Source organism: Camelus ferus, chromosome 10, assembly GCF_009834535.1.
Source record: "Camelus ferus isolate YT-003-E chromosome 10, BCGSAC_Cfer_1.0, whole genome shotgun sequence".
Lineage (NCBI taxonomy): Eukaryota > Metazoa > Chordata > Mammalia > Artiodactyla > Camelidae > Camelus > Camelus ferus.
The window spans coordinates 63,886,100-63,903,682 of record NC_045705.1 but is presented as its reverse complement, the minus strand read 5'-3'; the positions used below and the strand labels follow the sequence as shown (position 1 = coordinate 63,903,682).

General features: G+C 47.3%; 3 protein-coding genes, 2 long non-coding RNA genes and 9 other non-coding genes across 15 annotated transcripts in view; 12 read left to right on the top strand and 2 right to left on the bottom strand.

Moving 5' to 3' along the window:
* SLC3A2 (solute carrier family 3 member 2) overlaps positions 1 to 1,433 on the bottom strand; it is a 29,940-nt gene extending 28,507 nt beyond the window's left edge. The window contains exon 1 of the mRNA XM_032489610.1: positions 1,167 to 1,433. Coding sequence (XP_032345501.1) covers positions 1,167 to 1,278 — 112 coding nt within the window. The 5' untranslated portion in view covers positions 1,279 to 1,433. The remainder of the gene's footprint in view (positions 1 to 1,166) is intronic.
* A 157-nt stretch (positions 1,434 to 1,590) lies between these two features.
* On the top strand, positions 1,591 to 5,169 carry LOC106729249. 2 transcript variants are annotated; one of them, XR_001365628.2, is made up of 13 exons: positions 1,591 to 1,695; positions 2,032 to 2,081; positions 2,357 to 2,441; positions 2,769 to 2,809; positions 2,912 to 3,051; positions 3,158 to 3,193; positions 3,353 to 3,405; positions 3,686 to 3,736; positions 3,915 to 3,949; positions 4,161 to 4,197; positions 4,584 to 4,633; positions 4,875 to 4,905; positions 5,047 to 5,169. It is a non-coding gene; the product is annotated as an uncharacterized LOC106729249 (long non-coding RNA). The 2 variants fall into 2 exon arrangements; XR_001365629.2 differs by lacking the exon at positions 2,912 to 3,051 and having other exon boundaries at positions 1,592 to 1,695.
* Positions 2,165 to 2,240, top strand: LOC116666765. Its single transcript, XR_004323660.1, has one exon. It is a non-coding gene; the product is annotated as a small nucleolar RNA SNORD26 (small nucleolar RNA).
* LOC116666764 lies at positions 2,522 to 2,591 on the top strand. The gene has a single exon (XR_004323659.1). It is a non-coding gene; the product is annotated as a small nucleolar RNA SNORD27 (small nucleolar RNA).
* Positions 3,013 to 3,088, top strand: LOC116666763. The gene has a single exon (XR_004323658.1). It is a non-coding gene; the product is annotated as a small nucleolar RNA SNORD28 (small nucleolar RNA).
* Positions 3,443 to 3,570, top strand: LOC116666771. The gene has a single exon (XR_004323665.1). It is a non-coding gene; the product is annotated as a small nucleolar RNA SNORD22 (small nucleolar RNA).
* Positions 3,780 to 3,846, top strand: LOC116666762. The gene has a single exon (XR_004323657.1). It is a non-coding gene; the product is annotated as a small nucleolar RNA SNORD29 (small nucleolar RNA).
* Positions 4,015 to 4,084, top strand: LOC116666767. The gene has a single exon (XR_004323661.1). It is a non-coding gene; the product is annotated as a small nucleolar RNA SNORD30 (small nucleolar RNA).
* On the top strand, positions 4,315 to 4,383 carry LOC116666768. Its single transcript, XR_004323662.1, has one exon. It is a non-coding gene; the product is annotated as a small nucleolar RNA SNORD31 (small nucleolar RNA).
* LOC116666769 lies at positions 4,674 to 4,799 on the top strand. The gene has a single exon (XR_004323663.1). It is a non-coding gene; the product is annotated as a small nucleolar RNA SNORD22 (small nucleolar RNA).
* Positions 5,170 to 10,100: 4,931 nt separating the features above from the next.
* On the top strand, positions 10,101 to 10,291 carry LOC116666701. The gene has a single exon (XR_004323603.1). It is a non-coding gene; the product is annotated as a U2 spliceosomal RNA (small nuclear RNA).
* Positions 10,292 to 11,593: 1,302 nt separating this feature from the next.
* Positions 11,594 to 16,751, top strand: WDR74 (WD repeat domain 74). The gene is given in 12 exon segments (XM_006181785.3): positions 11,594 to 11,747; positions 11,828 to 11,934; positions 12,022 to 12,143; positions 13,776 to 13,851; positions 13,986 to 14,057; positions 14,059 to 14,133; positions 14,298 to 14,399; positions 15,339 to 15,439; positions 15,525 to 15,580; positions 15,927 to 16,072; positions 16,156 to 16,212; positions 16,512 to 16,751. Coding segments are annotated over 12 exon segments (1,167 nt in total). The 5' UTR covers positions 11,594 to 11,683; the 3' UTR covers positions 16,701 to 16,751.
* LOC116666508 lies at positions 16,695 to 17,164 on the bottom strand. Its single transcript, XR_004323405.1, has 2 exons — positions 17,024 to 17,164; positions 16,695 to 16,901 (listed from the first exon to the last, which is right to left on the bottom strand). It is a non-coding gene; the product is annotated as an uncharacterized LOC116666508 (long non-coding RNA).
* On the top strand, positions 16,768 to 17,332 carry LOC116666507 (testis-expressed protein 54-like). Its single transcript, XM_032489627.1, has 2 exons — positions 16,768 to 16,972; positions 17,089 to 17,332. The coding sequence occupies exons 1-2, from the start codon at positions 16,768 to 16,770 to the stop codon at positions 17,301 to 17,303; spliced, it is 420 nt and encodes a 139-aa protein (XP_032345518.1). The 3' UTR covers positions 17,304 to 17,332.
* The last annotated feature ends 251 nt before the right edge of the window (positions 17,333 to 17,583 follow it).

Here is a 17,583-nt window from a genome sequence, read left to right as displayed (position 1 = left end):
CAGTACTTGCGTACTGTGTTACCTGTCATGTTACTCTGGGACATGCATGGGGGATAACACTGCCCTCCAGAGGAATGAAAATTGGTTCTTGCAGAGGAGGGATGGGGGCAGAAAATCCTAGATACTAATTAAAAAAGGTTTCTGAGGGGGGAGGGCATAGCTCAGTGGTAGAGTGCTGTGCTTCTCATGCATGAGGTCCTGGTTATTAATTCCCAGTACCTCCATTAAAAAAAAAAAACAAAAACAAAAAAACCTAACCCCTCCCACCCCACCAAAAAAAAAAAAAAAAAAAGGTTTCTGGCCCTGCTAAGGTCCGCAGTCCCTAAGCAGATACACAGTATTTTCAATGGTATTACAATTTCACGAGGGAGATTAGAGGGGAAAATGTCCTTTTAAGGATCCAAAGAAAGGGAGACAATTTTTTTTTTAATTTTGAGAAACTACCCAGGGATCACGCCATTTGTTTCCCACGTATTTGCTTGCTCCCCAAATACCCAGAGAAGTGTGTCATGACGGCAGTAAAACAGAGTGGTCAAAAGTACAGGCTCTGGAATCAGACTGCCTGGATTTGCACCTGGGCTCTCATACTTCTTAGCTGGATAATACCAGACAAGTTATGAACCTCTTTAGGCCTCAGGTTCCTCATGCCTAACATTACCTTAATAGCTCCTTCTAGCGTTGTAGGATTAGGTGAGGTCCTACAGAACACATAGTAAGAGCTTAATAAGTAATTATAAAATGTGCAAACACTAGGTGTTTGCCACAAACGACTAATAAACTAATACTGGTTGACTTCAAAAACAAGTGTCTTAGGTGACTGGAACCACCTTGACAATCTGGCGGGTATTGAAGGCTGCTCTGCCAAGCTCTCTACACACCAAGAGTCCCTCATCTATAAAACGGGGTTATGTACCTACCTCATGGAATTTGGGGGACTAAAGTATAATTAATTCACGCAATGCGCTTAAAAAGGCGCTTCCAATGTCAGCTAATGTTAGCCGTAGTAGATTTTCTAGCGAAATCGGACCAGACAGCAGGACAGAGATGGCCAGCTAGGGAAAACATCATCAGACTGTCATAAAATTTCAACAGCATCTACGGCCTGATTGACGTTCCCGAAACAGCTCCATGCAACGGCTCGAGCTCGGCCCGGAGCCCAGTAGTACCTGAGTCGCCCCCTGCGCTGGGACCCTGAGCACCAGGCCCAGAATGCTCGCTGGGCGGCTGGCGTGGAACCGAGGCGCCGCCGGTCGAGGTTTCGGGAGGCTCGGGGTCCATGGAGTCGGACCCTGCACACGGGTTTAGGTTGTGTGTAGGCAAGAGGGGCTTAGGGATGGGTGTGGGGGCGGGCGGCTGTGACCGTGACGTGCCGCCAGTCCCAGATCCGCGCGACGCAGGCAACTCGGGGCCACAGCCCCAGAGAAAGGCCGTAGCACAGATCCCGCCGCAGTGTAATAGGCGCGCCTGCGAGCTCCCTAAGACGCATGCGCACCTTTTTCGCGCCGCAATTCGGGGCGCGCGCACTCCAAGCCCACCTTCCCAGGAAATCTCTACCCACAACTCCCCAGGGGCGCACTTCCTCTCCTTCTGCGCCTGTGCACGTCCTAGTCCCGCCCCCAAATCCCGTAGGCCTCTGCGAGATGGTATTTAAGTGTCTCGCGGTAGGCCTTCGGTCTCATTCTTCCATTGTTTCCGGTAGGTTTTTGTCTATGGTGCGTTAGAAAAATGGTTGCGTGAGGGTGCTGTGTTTTCGCCTTACTCTGTTGCACTTATTGGGCTGATGAGGGAGGGGAATGGGAATTTGGCGGTGGCGTTGAGGCCTCGAAGCAACAGGGGCTTTGTGAAGGGCAAAATGGCGATGGCGGCTAGTGCCAACGGGCCTCTCTGTGATGAGAAACTTCACAGACCTGTACTGAGCTCCGTGAGGATAAGAAACTCTGACGAGACGGGCCCTGTACAGCAGTTTTAGCTCCGGAAAAGAAAGCGTTTGCGAGATACACTAGTGCTGACTTAACGTCCTCTTGTCTGCAGGGTTCAGGCTCACGTCGAATGCTGAAGGGTTGTAAAGGGCTCTCGTTAGAGTAAGTGCTCGTGGCCTGCCTTTACCACTGTTTTCTTTTCTAACTACTTCATTGTTGGGGGTATAGAAAGTCTGTGGTATGTGCTACGGGGATGATTTCAAGACTTGAACTCTCTCTTTCTGATGGATTAGTGGAGAGAACATAAAAATTCTGAGTGGCGCCATCCGCAGCAGATGTTTGGGCTTTTTAACTCTGAGGTGTTAAAGTACTAACATGGGACAGTTAGGCTACGAGATGTAAAAGTGAGAAATCTTCGGTGTTGTCTTCTTTTTCAGATGTGGTTTAGTTCAAAAGACTACAGGTTGGAGAATGGGACAAGGCTTATCCCTGTGTAGGTCAAACATTGCAGTGATGCCCCAGGTGGGTGTATTATGCTTTATGCAATTATGGACAGGGACACCGTGTCCGGATGGGACTTGTTCATTCAGATTGCACTGGCCACTTCATGATGAATGTAAAATGACAAGCATATGCCTGAACTCAAGTGATGTCATCTTACTACTGAGAAGTGGGCCAAGAGTACTCAAGGGTCTTTTTATTTGCATTCTTCTGTATTGAAGGATAGTCAGTTTGCAATGTTGTGCCAGTTTCTGGTGTACTGTATGTTTCAGCCATACATAACTCAGGGGTCTTTAATGGCTGTTCTTAACATGTAATGCCTCCCTTTTTTCCTTTTTCTGTCTCCAGCCAATCACAAGGAATTCAGCTGCCTCCCAGGGTGAATACAGGTAATTTTTCAAGTTAGAGGTTGGGGGTGGTCTCTCTGGTGTTCCCCACAACCAGGAGAGCAAATGGTCAGTGGAGCAGTGTTGCTTTTTTGCTCCTTCCAGCTTGTTCCTCTTGGAATGATTTTCCTGGGGAGGGAGACAGCAACCCATCAAGCAGCAGTTGGTTCTTGTGAGGGTGTGCTCTTCCCTCACCACATGTCACTGTCAGATGATTTGAATTGATAATGCTGATCCTCTGTGAGGTACGACAGTTAATAGCATGTTAGAGTTCTGATGGCAGTTTCTGTTTAATGAAAAAGTTTTACTCTTATAGTATTTTTGAAATAATCATTTGCTCCCTTTTTACAGGTTGTCCTGATGGTGATATATTCATCTATCTTAACAGTAAGTTGCTTCCCCAATATGGCAAATCAGCATATGTGAGTTGAACAGCTTTACCATTGGTGGGGTTTTGGTTGTTGCTAAACCCCTTTCTGGTTTCACTGGCTTTTACTGATGTTACTTGATTGCTTATATTTTATATTATCTTTCTTGATTTTCTAGATGCCTATTGATCTGCTCTGGGTAAAATTCCTGGAAAGAGTTGAGAGTAAGTGGTGAGTACTTGTAACCTTGCTGGTTGTAGCTTGTCAGTGCCAGTGAGGAGAGCAAACATCCTGTCTTACCCCCTGTCCCAGCCCCAGAGCCAGTAATGGTGAACCCACTGGGGCTGACTGGGAGAGAGGATGAAAACTTGTTCCATATGGAACAGTCTGAGGTACACCAAATATATGTGGATAGCGTTTGCTTAGCTTTTCTTGGTTTATACAGTAATCACAGCTAGAATAGTTTTGACTGTTGCAGATACTTTGCTAATTACATGATTTTCTCGTGCAGAATCAGCTAGTTCCTGCATACTTCTTTCTGGAAAGCCTCCAGAGCTGAAAGGTTAGTTGATTAATGTCTCTGGCTTATGCCACCAAGTAGGCAGTTTCTATGATGAATCAAACTAGCTCACTATGATTTAAACAATGAAAAGATATGAACACCTGAGAAACTGGAGAAGATAGCAGTGGGGTATTGTGTTGAAGGAACTTTTGTCACTCATAGCTTTATCCTTCACTAGGTACCGTTGCCAGTAACCTGCTTGTTTGCTCAAAGGTGAGTGGTTTCCATATACATTGGTGCATGCAGCATACTAAGTAGAAAAGCCTTTTTAGGCATCTATATGTGATGACTTACATGGAATCTCGTTCGGCTGATGATTTGCTGTTGAGACTCGGAAATCTGATTTTCTAGAACAGTGGTTTAGGTGGGAACAACTTTTATTGCAAGAGATAACCATCACTAATTTAGTCTTGTCCTGTTTTAGTTCCAGCACCTTGTTTGGAGCCTGAGAATGATTTGAGGTAAGTATATTCAAGAGTTACCAGTTTTTGTGTGGCACTTGGGATAGTTGTGCAGACACTACTGGCATAATCCAGAATCTGTCTTTAGCCATTTAAGAACCATTTGACAAATTCTCACTCACCTGTGATGAGTTCGATACCGCCCCAGTCTGATTACTATGACTGAAAGGTATTTTCTGAGCTGTGAGTTTGCCTTGAAGTGAAAGGTAACAGTGGGACATTACCTAAGTAGGTTTTCTAGGCAGTAGGAAGCCTTTTGGACTAGCTATTGGTTTTTATAAAATGTTTGGTGTTAAGACTTAGTCTATATAGATATGCCTTTTCTCTAAGCAACAGGGATTCCTGGAGATGGTTGAGAAACTTAGTTCCCAATTGTTCTTTTGCAGGGGAAAGGTAAAAGCCATATTTCTGCTCAACTCCAGTCTGAAGTTAAGAGGTAAAGTTAACTTGAATGCAACATGGGTCAAGTTAAAATTTCCCAGTGAAGAAACATTCATATGTCTTACCTCCTGTTCTGGTCCCAGAGCCTGTAAAGGTGAACCCACTGGGACTGGCTGGGGGAAAAGAGGAAGGCTTGTTCCAGAAGGAACTGTCTGAGGGATCATTAAGAATTTCTAAACATGGGAATGGTGGAAATAAATGACTGATGGAAAAATCAATTGTACTTTTTTTTCCAGGTCTGAAAAAAAGAATAAAGCACATATAATAGTAGGTATCTGTTCATGTACTTGTGTTAATAGGCTATGATAAATGGAAAAATACTTGGAAGCAATCCTTTTAATGATAACTGGTTTAAAGGATATCCCATTGTAAGCCTGTCTAGTAAGAAGATTCACTTTTTCTCTACAGGAGTTGACTCTTGGAGGACGTCAAAATTTGGAATTGTCAAGCCATTATATAACGTAGCTGTTGAAATTAGCATGCAATCATTTCAGCCTTTGTAAATAAAAGTTTTTTTCTTTTAAACCTTCACTGATTTCCTGTGTTTGAGTGGGCCTAGCTGAACAGAAGGAAATAATCCTAGAGTTTTTTACTGACTGCCCTGTTTACAGTCTGGCAGTTTGCCTAATGCTGGATTATCTGGCCCTGGGAAGCATCACTCAAGGAGCCTTCTTAGACCTTCAAGGAGTTTTCTTTATATTTGGCTGAGGAATTCTGCATGACAAATTTCCTGGGTTTGAGTGATCCATTTTAACCATACCTTAAAATTTTGGTAGACTTGGATAAAGGCACTAGGAGCTGACGAGGCATGGCATTTAGGAACAGAAGATTGATTGTCAGGTCTTGGTATTTCATCACCCCCTTTCTTCACATGAATCTCTAATATGGTTTCTGTGGAGTGTAATTGCCCTTTGAGATCAGGCCTACAACCAGAATTTACTGTATCACTGCCCGCTTGGGTACATGGCTTCTCCATATGCCAGTAAATTGCCACTGCCCAATGGCCTTCCTAGTGTAACCTCATCTGCATTTTGATCTCTGCAGCCACCCTTGCATTCTTGCTCTTCTAACTCGTTAGAAGAGTCTCTTATTTTCTGATGGAGTTCTCTGGGTTCCACAAAGGTGATTTATTCAGGGCCCTGCTCAAGTTACTGCTGGGAAGCCTCCCTTGACTAATTTAGTGTGTACTGTTGTGGAGTAAATGGAATAACTTCTGAAATGATCTGTACTTCCTCTTTGTGCCTCCCATGAGAAGCGTACTTCTGTAAAAGCTGCAGCTTTTACAGGACATGTACCGGGGTACTCAGGTGAACATTTGTAAATGCAGTGTTCTCAAATCTTTGCTTCTTAATTGGCCCTGGGCAAGTAAGTGTATAGTAAGAGCAGTGGCAATGCAGGATTATAGGGGGTGGTATCTATGGTTGGTCAATGACTTAACCTTTGGAGCAGCTAGTCCAAAAGGCAGAAATGAGAGCCAGTAAATAAGATTATTTGAAATAACACTGGTTCTCAGCTAGGGGTGATTTTTGCCCCCTGGGGAACATTAATGTATGGATGCATTTTCAGTTGTCATCATTGGAGGTGGGGTATACTACTGGTAGGTATCTAGTGCATAGAGGCCAGGGATGCTGCCAAACACCCTACAATGCATCGGGCAGCCCCTCAACTCCCCAAACCATGTTACCCAGGCCAAAATGTCAGTAGTGCTGAGTTTTGAGACACTGAGGTACATGATATATGCTAACAAAGAATAGCAATCTGATGTAAGAAGGGTGGTCAGGGAAGGCATCTCTGAGGAGATGGCATTTAAGCTGAAACCTACAAAAGAAGATGGGGCTGAAGGTTCCTGGCCGAGGAAATGGCAAATGGAATGAAATGGAGTGATTCCGAATGTATTTTGGAGGGAAAAGCAACAAAATTGCCTGATGGAGTGGATGTGGGTGTGAGGTAAAGGGAGCACACAGGATGTTCCAGAGTGGGCAGGTCAGGAGGGAATCATTTTGGATATACTGAGTTTGAGGTGCCTCCTGGACACCCAAGAAAACAGGCATAAACGTCATAGGGTTTAGGAATGCGGGATATGGGCCTCAAGCCAGGTGTCCTGGGTTTAGAGTATGTCTTTGCCACTTAGTAGCTGTGTGACCTAAAGAAAATCATCTAACCTGCTGTGCGCCAGTTTCTCCATCTGTAGAAGAGGGAAGATGATAGTACCTATTTATCTCTATTAAGGTTGTTAATTCATATAAAAGCACCTGGAATTGTGCCTGGCACCACGGACCAGGTTGGGGCTCAGATGTCACCAGGTGATGGATGTGAGGGAAAGTCAGGGCACTGGATAAGATCATTTCAGCAGACTAAATAGCAGTAGAGATTTTAAATTCCTAGGAGCCAGGGAGCTAATACAAATTAGCAGTGAGAGTGGGTTGGTGGTCAAGAGGAGAGCTAGTGCCTCTTTTCTAGGACCTGCCCAACCCCAACCTCAAGAGTTGCCATGAGAAGTGGGCCCAGGGTAGCCAATCTTAAGTCCTGGAGCCAGGGCTCTCTGGGACGGACAGCCCTTGGACAGGCCTGCCCACAAGTCCCTCCAGGACCTCCGGATCCTGTTCCTCCACTCAACGTGGCTCCTTTTTAGGTGTTTGGATACCTTCAAACAGGTTCTCCTATCTCTTTAGGGCTGTAGTTGTTAATTTGTGGGTTAGTGAATGGGCCTCAGGGGCCTCTAAGAATCTCTCCAGAAACTGCAAAATTGTGTAAGGCAACTATGCATTTATTTGGGGAAAGCTACAGCAGGTTCTCAGAAGGGTTAGGTGATGTAATAAAAATTAAATACTTTGGATTGACTAAACATTTCTTGGACCTGCTGCAATATTGTTTTGATTTTTAAATTTATAACATCTTTCTCTTAGGTGCACTACAAAAAAAAAGTCTAAAATTGTCTAATCAATTTATAAATATGGAGGAATGTATCATTAAAAAAACAGTTTAAAGAGATAAAAGGGGATGTAAATTGGGGAGCACTGTAACAATGTAATAACATGCAACAATGTAACTACATATAAACACAATATAATGCCTTTGAACACTACTTGACAATTTATATCAGTTTCATGAAAATATTGTTACAAAATTTAAATGTACCCAGATGGAAAGGCCTTGCTTTGCTTGTCATCAAAACCAGCGACTCTCTGTGAACTCTTCCATTTCTCACCATCTCTGTCACAGCCACACTTACCCAAGCCACCTTCATCTCTTATGTGGAGCCTTTTCTCACTTTTCCAGTAGACTTTGAACATCACAAAGGCAAGGTCCACTTTGTATGTCTAATCTTGCTTATCATTGTAGGATGTCTGCTCACTAAGTGTAAATAAATGGGCAAATGGTCCCCTAGGGACCAAATGGATTTCCAAGTTCTTGGGGTCCTTGCTGTCAGCCTCCTGTACCCACACATCATGAGGCAGGGGTAACAGTAGATGAAAGTAAGGGAACTCTTTATACTTGCCTTTGCTTCAGAGGAGGAACAGGGCTACTGCCAACGTGATGGCTAAAACCCAACTGGGAAAAGCCCACCAAAAGATGTCCTCAAGATACGTGGCTGCAGCTTGCGGGGACAGACTGAAGCCTGCCCGGCTAGGGGGCTGTGGCCTGCGCCAGGTTGGGTCTTGCACAATTTAGAGAAAGTGGTGATTGAAAGAAACTGAATTTTGCTTTTGCCTCTGTATTATTTTACTGCTACTGTAACAAGTTAGCACAAACTTGGTGCCTTAAAACGAAACAACTCTTACAATTTTGGAGGTCAGAAGTTCAAAATGGGTCTCAGTGGGCTAAAATCAAGGTGTACTAACAGGGCTGCATTTATCTCTGGAGGTGCCAGGGGAGAATCTGTTTCTTTGCCTTTTCCAGATTCTAGAGGCCACCCAGATTCCTTGGCCGATTGACCCCTTTCCATTTTCAAAGCTAGCAATGGATCATCAAATCGTTCTCATGCTGCATCACTCTGACAGTCTCCTGCCTCTCTCTGTGATCTTTTTGATTATGTACATGGAGCCCAGCAGATAGTCCAGAATGATCTCTTCTAAAAAATCTTAATTTAACCATATCCACGAAGTACGTTTTGCCTGCCATGTAAAGTAACATAATAAGAGGTTCTAAGAATTAGGACAAGGGCATGCGGGGGCACTAATTCTGCCTGCCACACCCCCTTAATTCAGACCCTCCCTGGAGGCTCTGGGTTTATTTACAGGAGCATGTAGAAACTGCTTCTGTTTATTAACAGGCACAGTGCTGAGACACCGAATTCTCTAAAATCACGGATTATCAGACTTTGCTAGTTGAAATCGTATCAGTGAGAATGGAACATTCCACTCTTGGAGCTCAGCCATGCTGGTCACTTTGACATAAAGACATGGCCTCTATTTCCAACCCTGGTACAGAGATCAGTTAAGGAGGTTTCGAACAGAACGTTCCGCGTTTACATTAATATGGTTTCCAAGGAAACAGGACTTCCAAGTCCCTTCTCAGCCAGGGCCTGACATTAATCCCTTTCGTACAGCTGGGGGCTTTGCTCTGAACCTCTAAAGAATTGCTTCTTTTACATTTGACCTACACTGTCCTCACCCCTTCTCCCACTGGTGGTTCTTGGGTTTAGGAATTAAGAGGCTCCGAAGTCTTTCTCAGGACATCTTTTCCACCGTGCTGTGCGACGGTGGGTGTTGGATGGTATAAATGGCAAGATGTAAGTGGGGTAGGGGTGGGTGTTACAGATCGGTGAGGCAGGAGGGGCAGAAGGGAGCCAGGAGCCCCAAGATGTGAGGGGAACATAGTCCTAATGGCTAACCTCTCCTGTCTCCTTAGGGCTGAGCCCAGTGTGTCCTCAGTTCTCACAACCACCCCATAAGCGTGTTATCATTCCCCTATTTGACAGAGGAGATAGGAGCCTAAGCAACATGTCTCCTGTCATCAAATCAGGAACTGGCGAGCCGAGATCCCAATTCAGTTCTTTGGAATCCAAAGCCTGTGCTCGGGAATAGCGGCCTCTCCAAATAAATGTGGAGAGGGGCGCCGCTCTGCACCGTCCTCAGCCTACTGACATCACCGCCCTGCTGCCCCAGGGAGCGCCTAAAAGCCTTCAGGCTGGGAGACTAACGCCAAAGTCTCAGAGGAAAAGAGACCTCGCGGCCATTGAAATCTCATCTAGTATGAGGACCAATCCCAAGAAAGTGAAAGAGCAAAGGGGCGGGTTTATGCAAAATACACCGAGCGTGAGCGGGAAGGCGAAGCAGTAAAGAACACTGTTTAAGGTTTGTTTCCCCAAAATGTAGCTATTATTATAAGTAAAAATAATGAGAAATTGACTTTAAGCATTACTGCACATCGGAAAAAATCTAATGACTGGGAACTCAAAGTCACCACAATTGTAAAAGCTATAGTAGGTATAAGCCTGGCCGTGATCAACGAAAAGCTTTATCGCTTCTCGGCCTTTTGGCTAAGATCAAGTGTAGTATCTGTTCTTATCAGTTTAATATCTGATACGTCCTCTATCCGAGGACAATATATTAAATGGATTTTTGGAGTTAGGAGTTGGAATAGGAGCTTGCTCCGTCCACTCCACGCGTCGACCTGGTATTGCAGTACTTCCAGGAACGGTGCATCCCCTTCGGGGGAAACTTTCTTTAGTGGTTTAATAAGAGACAGAAATTTTTTTTTTTCTTTCGCGAGTATTGTAGATCCAAGTGTACTAGGCGAATAGTTGTGGAAATAACAAAAACTTTACGGGATGTGGGTTTTTAACGGAGGTAGTACACATTCGTTTATTCTTGTTGTCTTGTTCAAAAGCTGTCATAGACTTAAAACTTAGCTGGCAATTTCATTTACAAAACTTGTACCATAGAATTGTGTTTGGATTTAGCCCTTGTGGGGATAATGAAACTATGTACTCTTAGTGTTTGATGCAGGTGAGAAGTTAAAAATACTTGTTTTATTTTAGCTTTTAGTTGTACGTTATGTTAAACCGGGAGGTACCGTCTGGTTTATAGTCTTAACTCCAGCTGTGTGTCTGGTTTTGTGAGAGGGGGCAGTCCAAAAGAGAAATGGGGTATGGTCCCCCCGCAAGATGAAGAACTACAGAATTTTAGGGGAAGGGGAGTTTTAGGTTTAATTTGGTTTGAAGTGTAATAGATTCAGTACAAAGAGAGCTGATAGCGAAGAGGTCAACGTTAGTAGACTGTGAGGTGAACTGAAGATGCCTTTAAGATAAATGCGGACTGTTGTCAGAACTCTTACCGGCAACACTGCAGCTGAGTTGGAGATCAACGCTGCTTCTCTGTGGAGGACTTAGATCTGCCAGGCAGGAGGGGCATGCTTTTATCCTTATTGATACAATTTCAAACAGCAAAGTTTCTGATAGTCTGATTGCAGAGAAAAAAATTTCTCCGTAAGAGAACTGTAGTCATTCAAAGGGGGCCATAATGATATTTTTAAAAATGCAGTTTATCCTTGGGAGAAACATTGTTTCTGTTAATTCTGCAGATTTTCACTCCCAGTTGGTGCTAATTTTTACCATCAGCAAACCTTTCAATGTGAGGAAGTAAGACACTCTTACCTCCACCTTCCAAAACAGAGATGTTTTAAGATCCTCGGTTTCATTTTCTCTGATTTCTTTTTGTCTTTTTATACTTGACGTTGAAGACATGCACCTCGTTAGCAGTTTGAATCGTCCCTGAAATGGGCTTTATTTTCTTGTTTAAAAAAAAAAGTCATGCTTTGGAGCAGGGAGACGGACTAGGACCGGCTGGACCCAGCATCGCGGTTCAGTTAGGATGTGTTTCACTCCAATTCTAAAATGATCAAGCTATTGTTCAGATCTCTACAAATAATCTCCACATTTCGTTTCTGTAAAAGCAAAACCAGATGGTCCCGGCAGGGAATTTTTACTTTTCCGGTTTTTTAAACTCCCAGCAATAGCGTTATTCCGGATTGGACTCGGCGCGCGCCGGTGACGTAGACGCTGCGCCGGAAGTGCGAGCGGCGAGAGCTCCCGAGCTCTGTTATGGCGGCTACGGCGGCACGCTGGAACCATGTGTGGGTCGGCACCGACACCGGCATCCTGAAAGGTGGGTGGCGGGGCCGGGCATCGGGGACTGCGGGGGTCGCCCGCTCCCACCCCAGCGAGACTGACGTCTGCGTCCCACAGGGGTGAACCTTCAGCGCAAACAGGCGGCGAACTTCATGGCTTCAGGACAGCCGCGGCGCGAGGAGGCAGTGAGCGCGCTGTGCTGGAGCGCGGGCGGCGAGACTCAGGTGAGCGGCCGCTGCCTGGGCCGGAGCTGGGGGGTTGGGGCGCGGCAGCCTCGTTCTCCTCACCATCCTGCCCTCCTCTGCCTGCAGATCCTGGTGGGCTGTGCCGATGGGACAGTGAAGCACTTCAGCACCGAGGAGGGCAGGTTCCAGGGCCAGAGGCACTGCCCTGGAGGGGAGGGCACGTTCCGAGGCCTCGCCCAGGTCGACGGGTAAGACCGAGCCCCTTGTTTGCCGAACACTCAGGTCCTAGGGAGAGCATTGAGGCTCCCACGGGACGGCCGGATAACGGCAATCAACCGTTAGGTGACACGGGCCTGGTCTGGGTGACAGGGACCTTTGTTCTGCTTTTGTTAGTTCATTCCTATAATAAGCATTTATTAAACACCTGCTGAGTTACAGGCCTTAGGCGAAATGCAAGGGCTGCAGGTAAACCAGACACAGTACCTGCCTTCATAGAGTTTGCGTTCTCGAGGGTTTTTCTTTTGGCTCCATAACCTTTTGGGTGACCCTAAGCAAGTCATTTAATAGTTTCAAGTATGTTTTTAAATGGAGCCTAACAACTACCAACGAGGTGGTGAACCTCTAAAGTAGAAGATGGGAAAGTGCTGGGTTATAGGCTTAGCTTTTTTTTGAAGGTGGAGAGAGGCTGGGAACAAGCTGTGTAGGTTTGGTGATGTTAATTCTGACAGGTGAGATCTAGAAGGCACTGTGGGAGTGAGACATTTGAACTGGGCCTTGAAGGATGGGTAGCATTTTGGCAGATGGAGAAAGGGGTAAGGACATCCTATGAAGAAGCTACTGCCTGAGCAGAGGCCAAGCATTGGTGCCGGGCTAGAGGGTACATCATGAGCAAGATAAATAGCACTTGGGGGTTGAAACTGAGGAAGCACTTTATTTTTCACTTTTTTTTTTTTTTCACTTTTTGTTAATGTTTTTTTTAAATGGAGGTACTGGGGATTGAACCCAGGACCTCATGCATGCTAAGCATGCACTGTACCACTGAGCTATAGCCACCCCCCTGGAAGATAAAGGGCTTTAAGTGCTCAGCTGAGATTTGCATTTTGTAGGTGGTGGGGAGTTACTGATTTTTGAGCAGGAAATGCTATGGTCAGAGCTGTGAGCCTGCAGAAACATGTAGGATGGATTGGAGAGGGAGCAGCTGGGAGATTGTTTCCACAGCCCAGGCAAGCCCAGAGCCTGAACCAAGGTGAGGAGGGTGTGCAGATATGAGAAAGAGCCTAGGCTTGGGCTGTGCTGATCCTGGAGAGAGACTTGCTTGGGCTTCATGGGAAGCATTATTTCAAGGAGAGGTTGACATTTAGCATCTGAAACCTGGAACAGGGAACTTGAGAGAAGAAACTGGTGGTTGACTTTGGCCAGACACTAAATCCAGAGCAGTCCCACTTCAGTCCTTTCAGAGCTACCGATCCTGACCCCTGGAAATGGACTCACTATTCAGAAATACCAGCAGGGCCTGGTGCCCCAGAGGTAGCTATGAAATAGCAAATGCTCTCTGCTTTGGAGTGTCACAGACTTTGATTTCCATCTCTGGTTCTGACATTTAGAGCTGAATGGTGAATCTTTTAATTTCTCAGAGCTTCAGCTTATTCACCTATAAGACTGATAAACCCTCATCCTGTTGAGGAAATTAAACAACAGTCATCAACCCTGCCTGGCCCCGAGTTACCTAGAGGCTTCCTTGGGAACAGGGCTGCTAGGAGGGAGTCTCGTTCATGTGAATTTGGCAGTGGGTCATCTGGAGCCAGGGAACACTTTTATGCCTTTTTTTTTTTTTTTTTCCTCCTTTAAAAAACCTAACTCTCTCTTCCCTTTGCCTGCAGAACCCTCATCACTTGTGTGGATTCCGGGATTCTTCGAGTCTGGCAGGACAATGACAAGGAGGCATCCCCTGACCCAGTGAAGTTCCCCTGTCCTGATCCTGATGGGTGGGGAAGGTGGGACCCAGGGTAGGAACCAAATGAAGGCTTTGGGAGAGCAGGATTGATGACTCTGGAACTGACTCACATCTCCCCTCTCATCTCCCTTTTCAGCTCCTGGAACTCAGGGTGGGCCCTGGGGTGTGTAGGATGCGCCAAGACCCAGCACGCCCCAACATAGTTGCCTACGGGTGGGAAGGAGAATGCTTTGAAGGTGTGGGACCTGCAAGGGTCAGAGGAGCCTGTGTTCAGAGCCAAGAATGTGAGTGACAATAGGTGGGGAGGGGCTGTGTCTGAGGCCAAGGGAGGCTGAGACCACTGACTATGAGTCAGAGTCCTGTGGCTTTAGAGGATAAGACAGTTGGTGGAAGGAAGGGGCCTGCTGAGCCCCTCACAGCCCTGTCCCCCTTCCACCTGCCCCACCAGGTACGGAATGATTGGCTCGACCTGCGGGTTCCCATCTGGGACCAGGACATACAGTTCCTCCCTGAGTCACAGAAGCTCGTCACCTGTACAGGGTACCACCAGGTGAGGCACCACCCCACCCTATTTCTTTCTGGGCTTAAGCAGCCTCCTGGAGAAACAGCCTTGCTGTGCAGTCTCAGTCCCCACCATTCAGCATAGCCGCCCTCATCATCTTTCCATCCCTAATCTCCTAGAAATGGGACCACTTCCCCTGTGTGTCCCAACCCAATGGCTGAGCCAGTGACCTCCTACTGCATTCTAGGATGGACTTTCCTGAACTGTGATTCTTCTTTTTCCCCTCCCACCTAGAAGAGAGGATAGTAGGGAGTGTCTCCTTCATAGTAGAATCTCATGGAGCAGGTGTCAAGAGAATTGGGTTCTAGTCTTGATGCAGCCTCTGATTTGCTTTGGGACCCAAGCCTGATCCTCTGCTCTCTGGCCTCAGCTCCTCAGCTTTGAACCCAGGCAGTCTTTATGGGAAAGGCCCGACTCAGGATCTTTTAAGCTGGTCTCATTTGAAGTCCTAAGACTGAGGCAGGACAGGGTCACTGTATTTACTGTTTCCTTTGCTCCTATATACTGAAGTTTGATCTTGATGATATACCTCTGCTCAGAACACACATGAAGGCTTCCTCTCTCCTCCCTTGTTCAAGCTTAACTTCTCTGCTTAAAATTCAGCTTCTCTGACAATTGGACTGACTTGCTTTCCCACCCTAAGAGGGGAATATGGATGGATGGAATGCTCACACATGCAGACCATGGGAATGCTGCCAGCCCCCAACCTGAGGGACCGCTCCCCTCAGCCCTGTTCATTCATGCTCCTAAGCAGCTCTGCTGTACACCCCCAACACTCAAAGAGGGGTGCATTTCAAATGAGAAAGTTTCTCTAAGAGTGGGTTGTAAACAAGAGAGCAGTGTATGAAGGAGGGGGTGAAGATGTGGAGGAGCCAGAGGGGGTGTGTGGAGTGAGGGTACTATTGTGATGCTTCAGTCTTCCTCCAGGTTCGTGTCTATGATCCAGCCTCCCCCCAGCGCAGGCCAGTCCTCGAGGCCACCTATGGAGAGTACCCACTGACAGCCATGACCCTCACTCCTGGGGGCAAGTGAGTGTTTAGAAGGCAAAATGGGGCTTGGGAAGGACTTCAAGGGGCTCCTGCTGATCTCATCTACCTCTGGTCTCCTCCTTAGCTCCGTGATTGTAGGGAACACTCATGGGCAGCTGGCAGAAATTGACCTTCGGCAAGGTGTGTGGTCTAGGGTGCCTTGGGGGGGCAGGCGGTGGTGGGGAAGGGGTGGGGAGGAAGGGCAGGATTCCCTTTGAGGTAGTACAGTGCAGTGGTTGAGGCCACTTTCAGGTACCAGATTGCCTGGGTTCAAATCCTGGTTCTTCCAGAAGCTATATGACCTTTGACAAATTACTTTGTCAATTTCCTGTGCCTTAGTTCCTTCACCTATAAAATGGAGATAATGGTAACTGCCACCTCAGCGTTATGTTAAACTTAAATATTGAAACAAAGTGATTTGACAGTAAACATCCAATAAATGGTTGTTAGCTGGCGAGCTGGCACTGATGCCTACCCCTTTCCCCAGGGCGCCTACTGGGCTGTCTGAAGGGGCTGGCAGGCAGTGTCCGAGGGTTGCAGTGTCACCCTTCAAAGCCCCTACTAGCCTCCTGTGGCTTGGACAGAGTCTTGAGGGTACACAGGATCCGGAATCCACGGGGCCTGGAGCATAAGGTGAGAGCCTGCTGCCTCCTTTGCCCTTCTGTTCGTTTCTATTTCAGCAGGCGTGGCTCCTTAAGGCTCTTCATCTTTTGCAGGTTTATCTCAAATCTCAACTAAACTGCCTCCTCCTGTCAGGGAGGGATAACTGGGAGGTAAGCAGTTGGGTCTGGGAACGTGGCGGCTAAGGGCACAGGTGTGGAGTTCCCTGTGAAGAGGAAAGGGAAGCAGCTGGAACTCAGACCTGGGATTGTCCATCCACCTGCCAAGTTACTTAATTTTTCAGAGGGGTGTTAATATATTGTTGACAGGGTTACTGCCAAGGGTGACACGGGAGCATGGATAGGAATGGTTTCCAGCAGCAGGAAATAAAAAGGGTGGTACCTGGATTACTCCCCTTCCTGTGGATCTGTTATTATGCTCCTGACTCCTAAGCTCTTCTCCCACTCACCAGGATGAACCCCAAGAGCCTCAAGAGCCCAACAAGATACCTTCAGAAGACACAGAGACAGATGAACTTTGGGCTTCCTTGGAGGCAGCTGCCAAGCGGAAGTTCCTGACCTCATCTGATTTGGAGCAGACCCAAGACGCTCTCCAAACCAGACGGAGAAAGAGGAAGCGGCCTGGGTCCACTAACTCCTGAAGAGCTTGTGCTCACTTTATTTGTAAATAAACACCATAATACGCACCATGACCCTGAGCCTTCTGTGATGGGAGAAAGGAAAGAGGGGTCGCTACTCCCAGAGCTGGGGTGGCGGGAGTATTTGACGTCACAAAAGCAAGACCGGGAGCCGGCGAGCTGGCGTGGGTGGCGGAGTGCGGGGCTGCGCGTGGCCATGGGTTGCTGCCAAGACAAGGACTTTAAGACTTCGGAAGAGCAGACCAAGGAGGCCGGGTCAGACGAAGCCGAGGAAGGTGGGACCAGAGACACAAAGGGGGCCCAGGGAGCCGGGAGTTGGGGCTAACCCGATAGGACCACCCGGAGGTTGGACTGGGCAGGGTAGAGCTCAGCAGCCTCATCATCCTCCCAGGCACCGAAGGGGTCGATGCGGACTCAGAGAACCAACGGAATCGCAGGTCGAACGAAAGCCTTCTGATCACAGTGCTATGGCGGCGGCTATCCATTTTCAGCCGTCGGGGTTCCTCGCGGTCAAACAAGAGGCAATCAGGCCAGGGTCAAAAGCAGGCGGGTGTGTTCCAAGAGTGCAAGCGGAAGGGGATCCTGAAGGAGCCGGAGAAGGGGTGACACTAGTCCTGCTCTCAGTCCGTCCCAGCCTCCAGAGAATAAAGTTTCTAACGTATACCTGCCTGAGAGCTTGTGCTTCCGCTGCCCGATTTGGATGCACAGGTTGCAGGACCCGCCAGGGCTGCGGGCTCTTTAAGGTTCCTCCCCCGGGGCTGCCCCAGGCCCCTGGGTCCGACTCTCGTTCCTCGGGGGCGGGGTCACGGGGGCGGCCTAGCCAACAGGAGAAAGGAGTTTCTCCTATATTAGGGTGGGGGACGTGCCTCTCGGGTCGCCGGGCTCG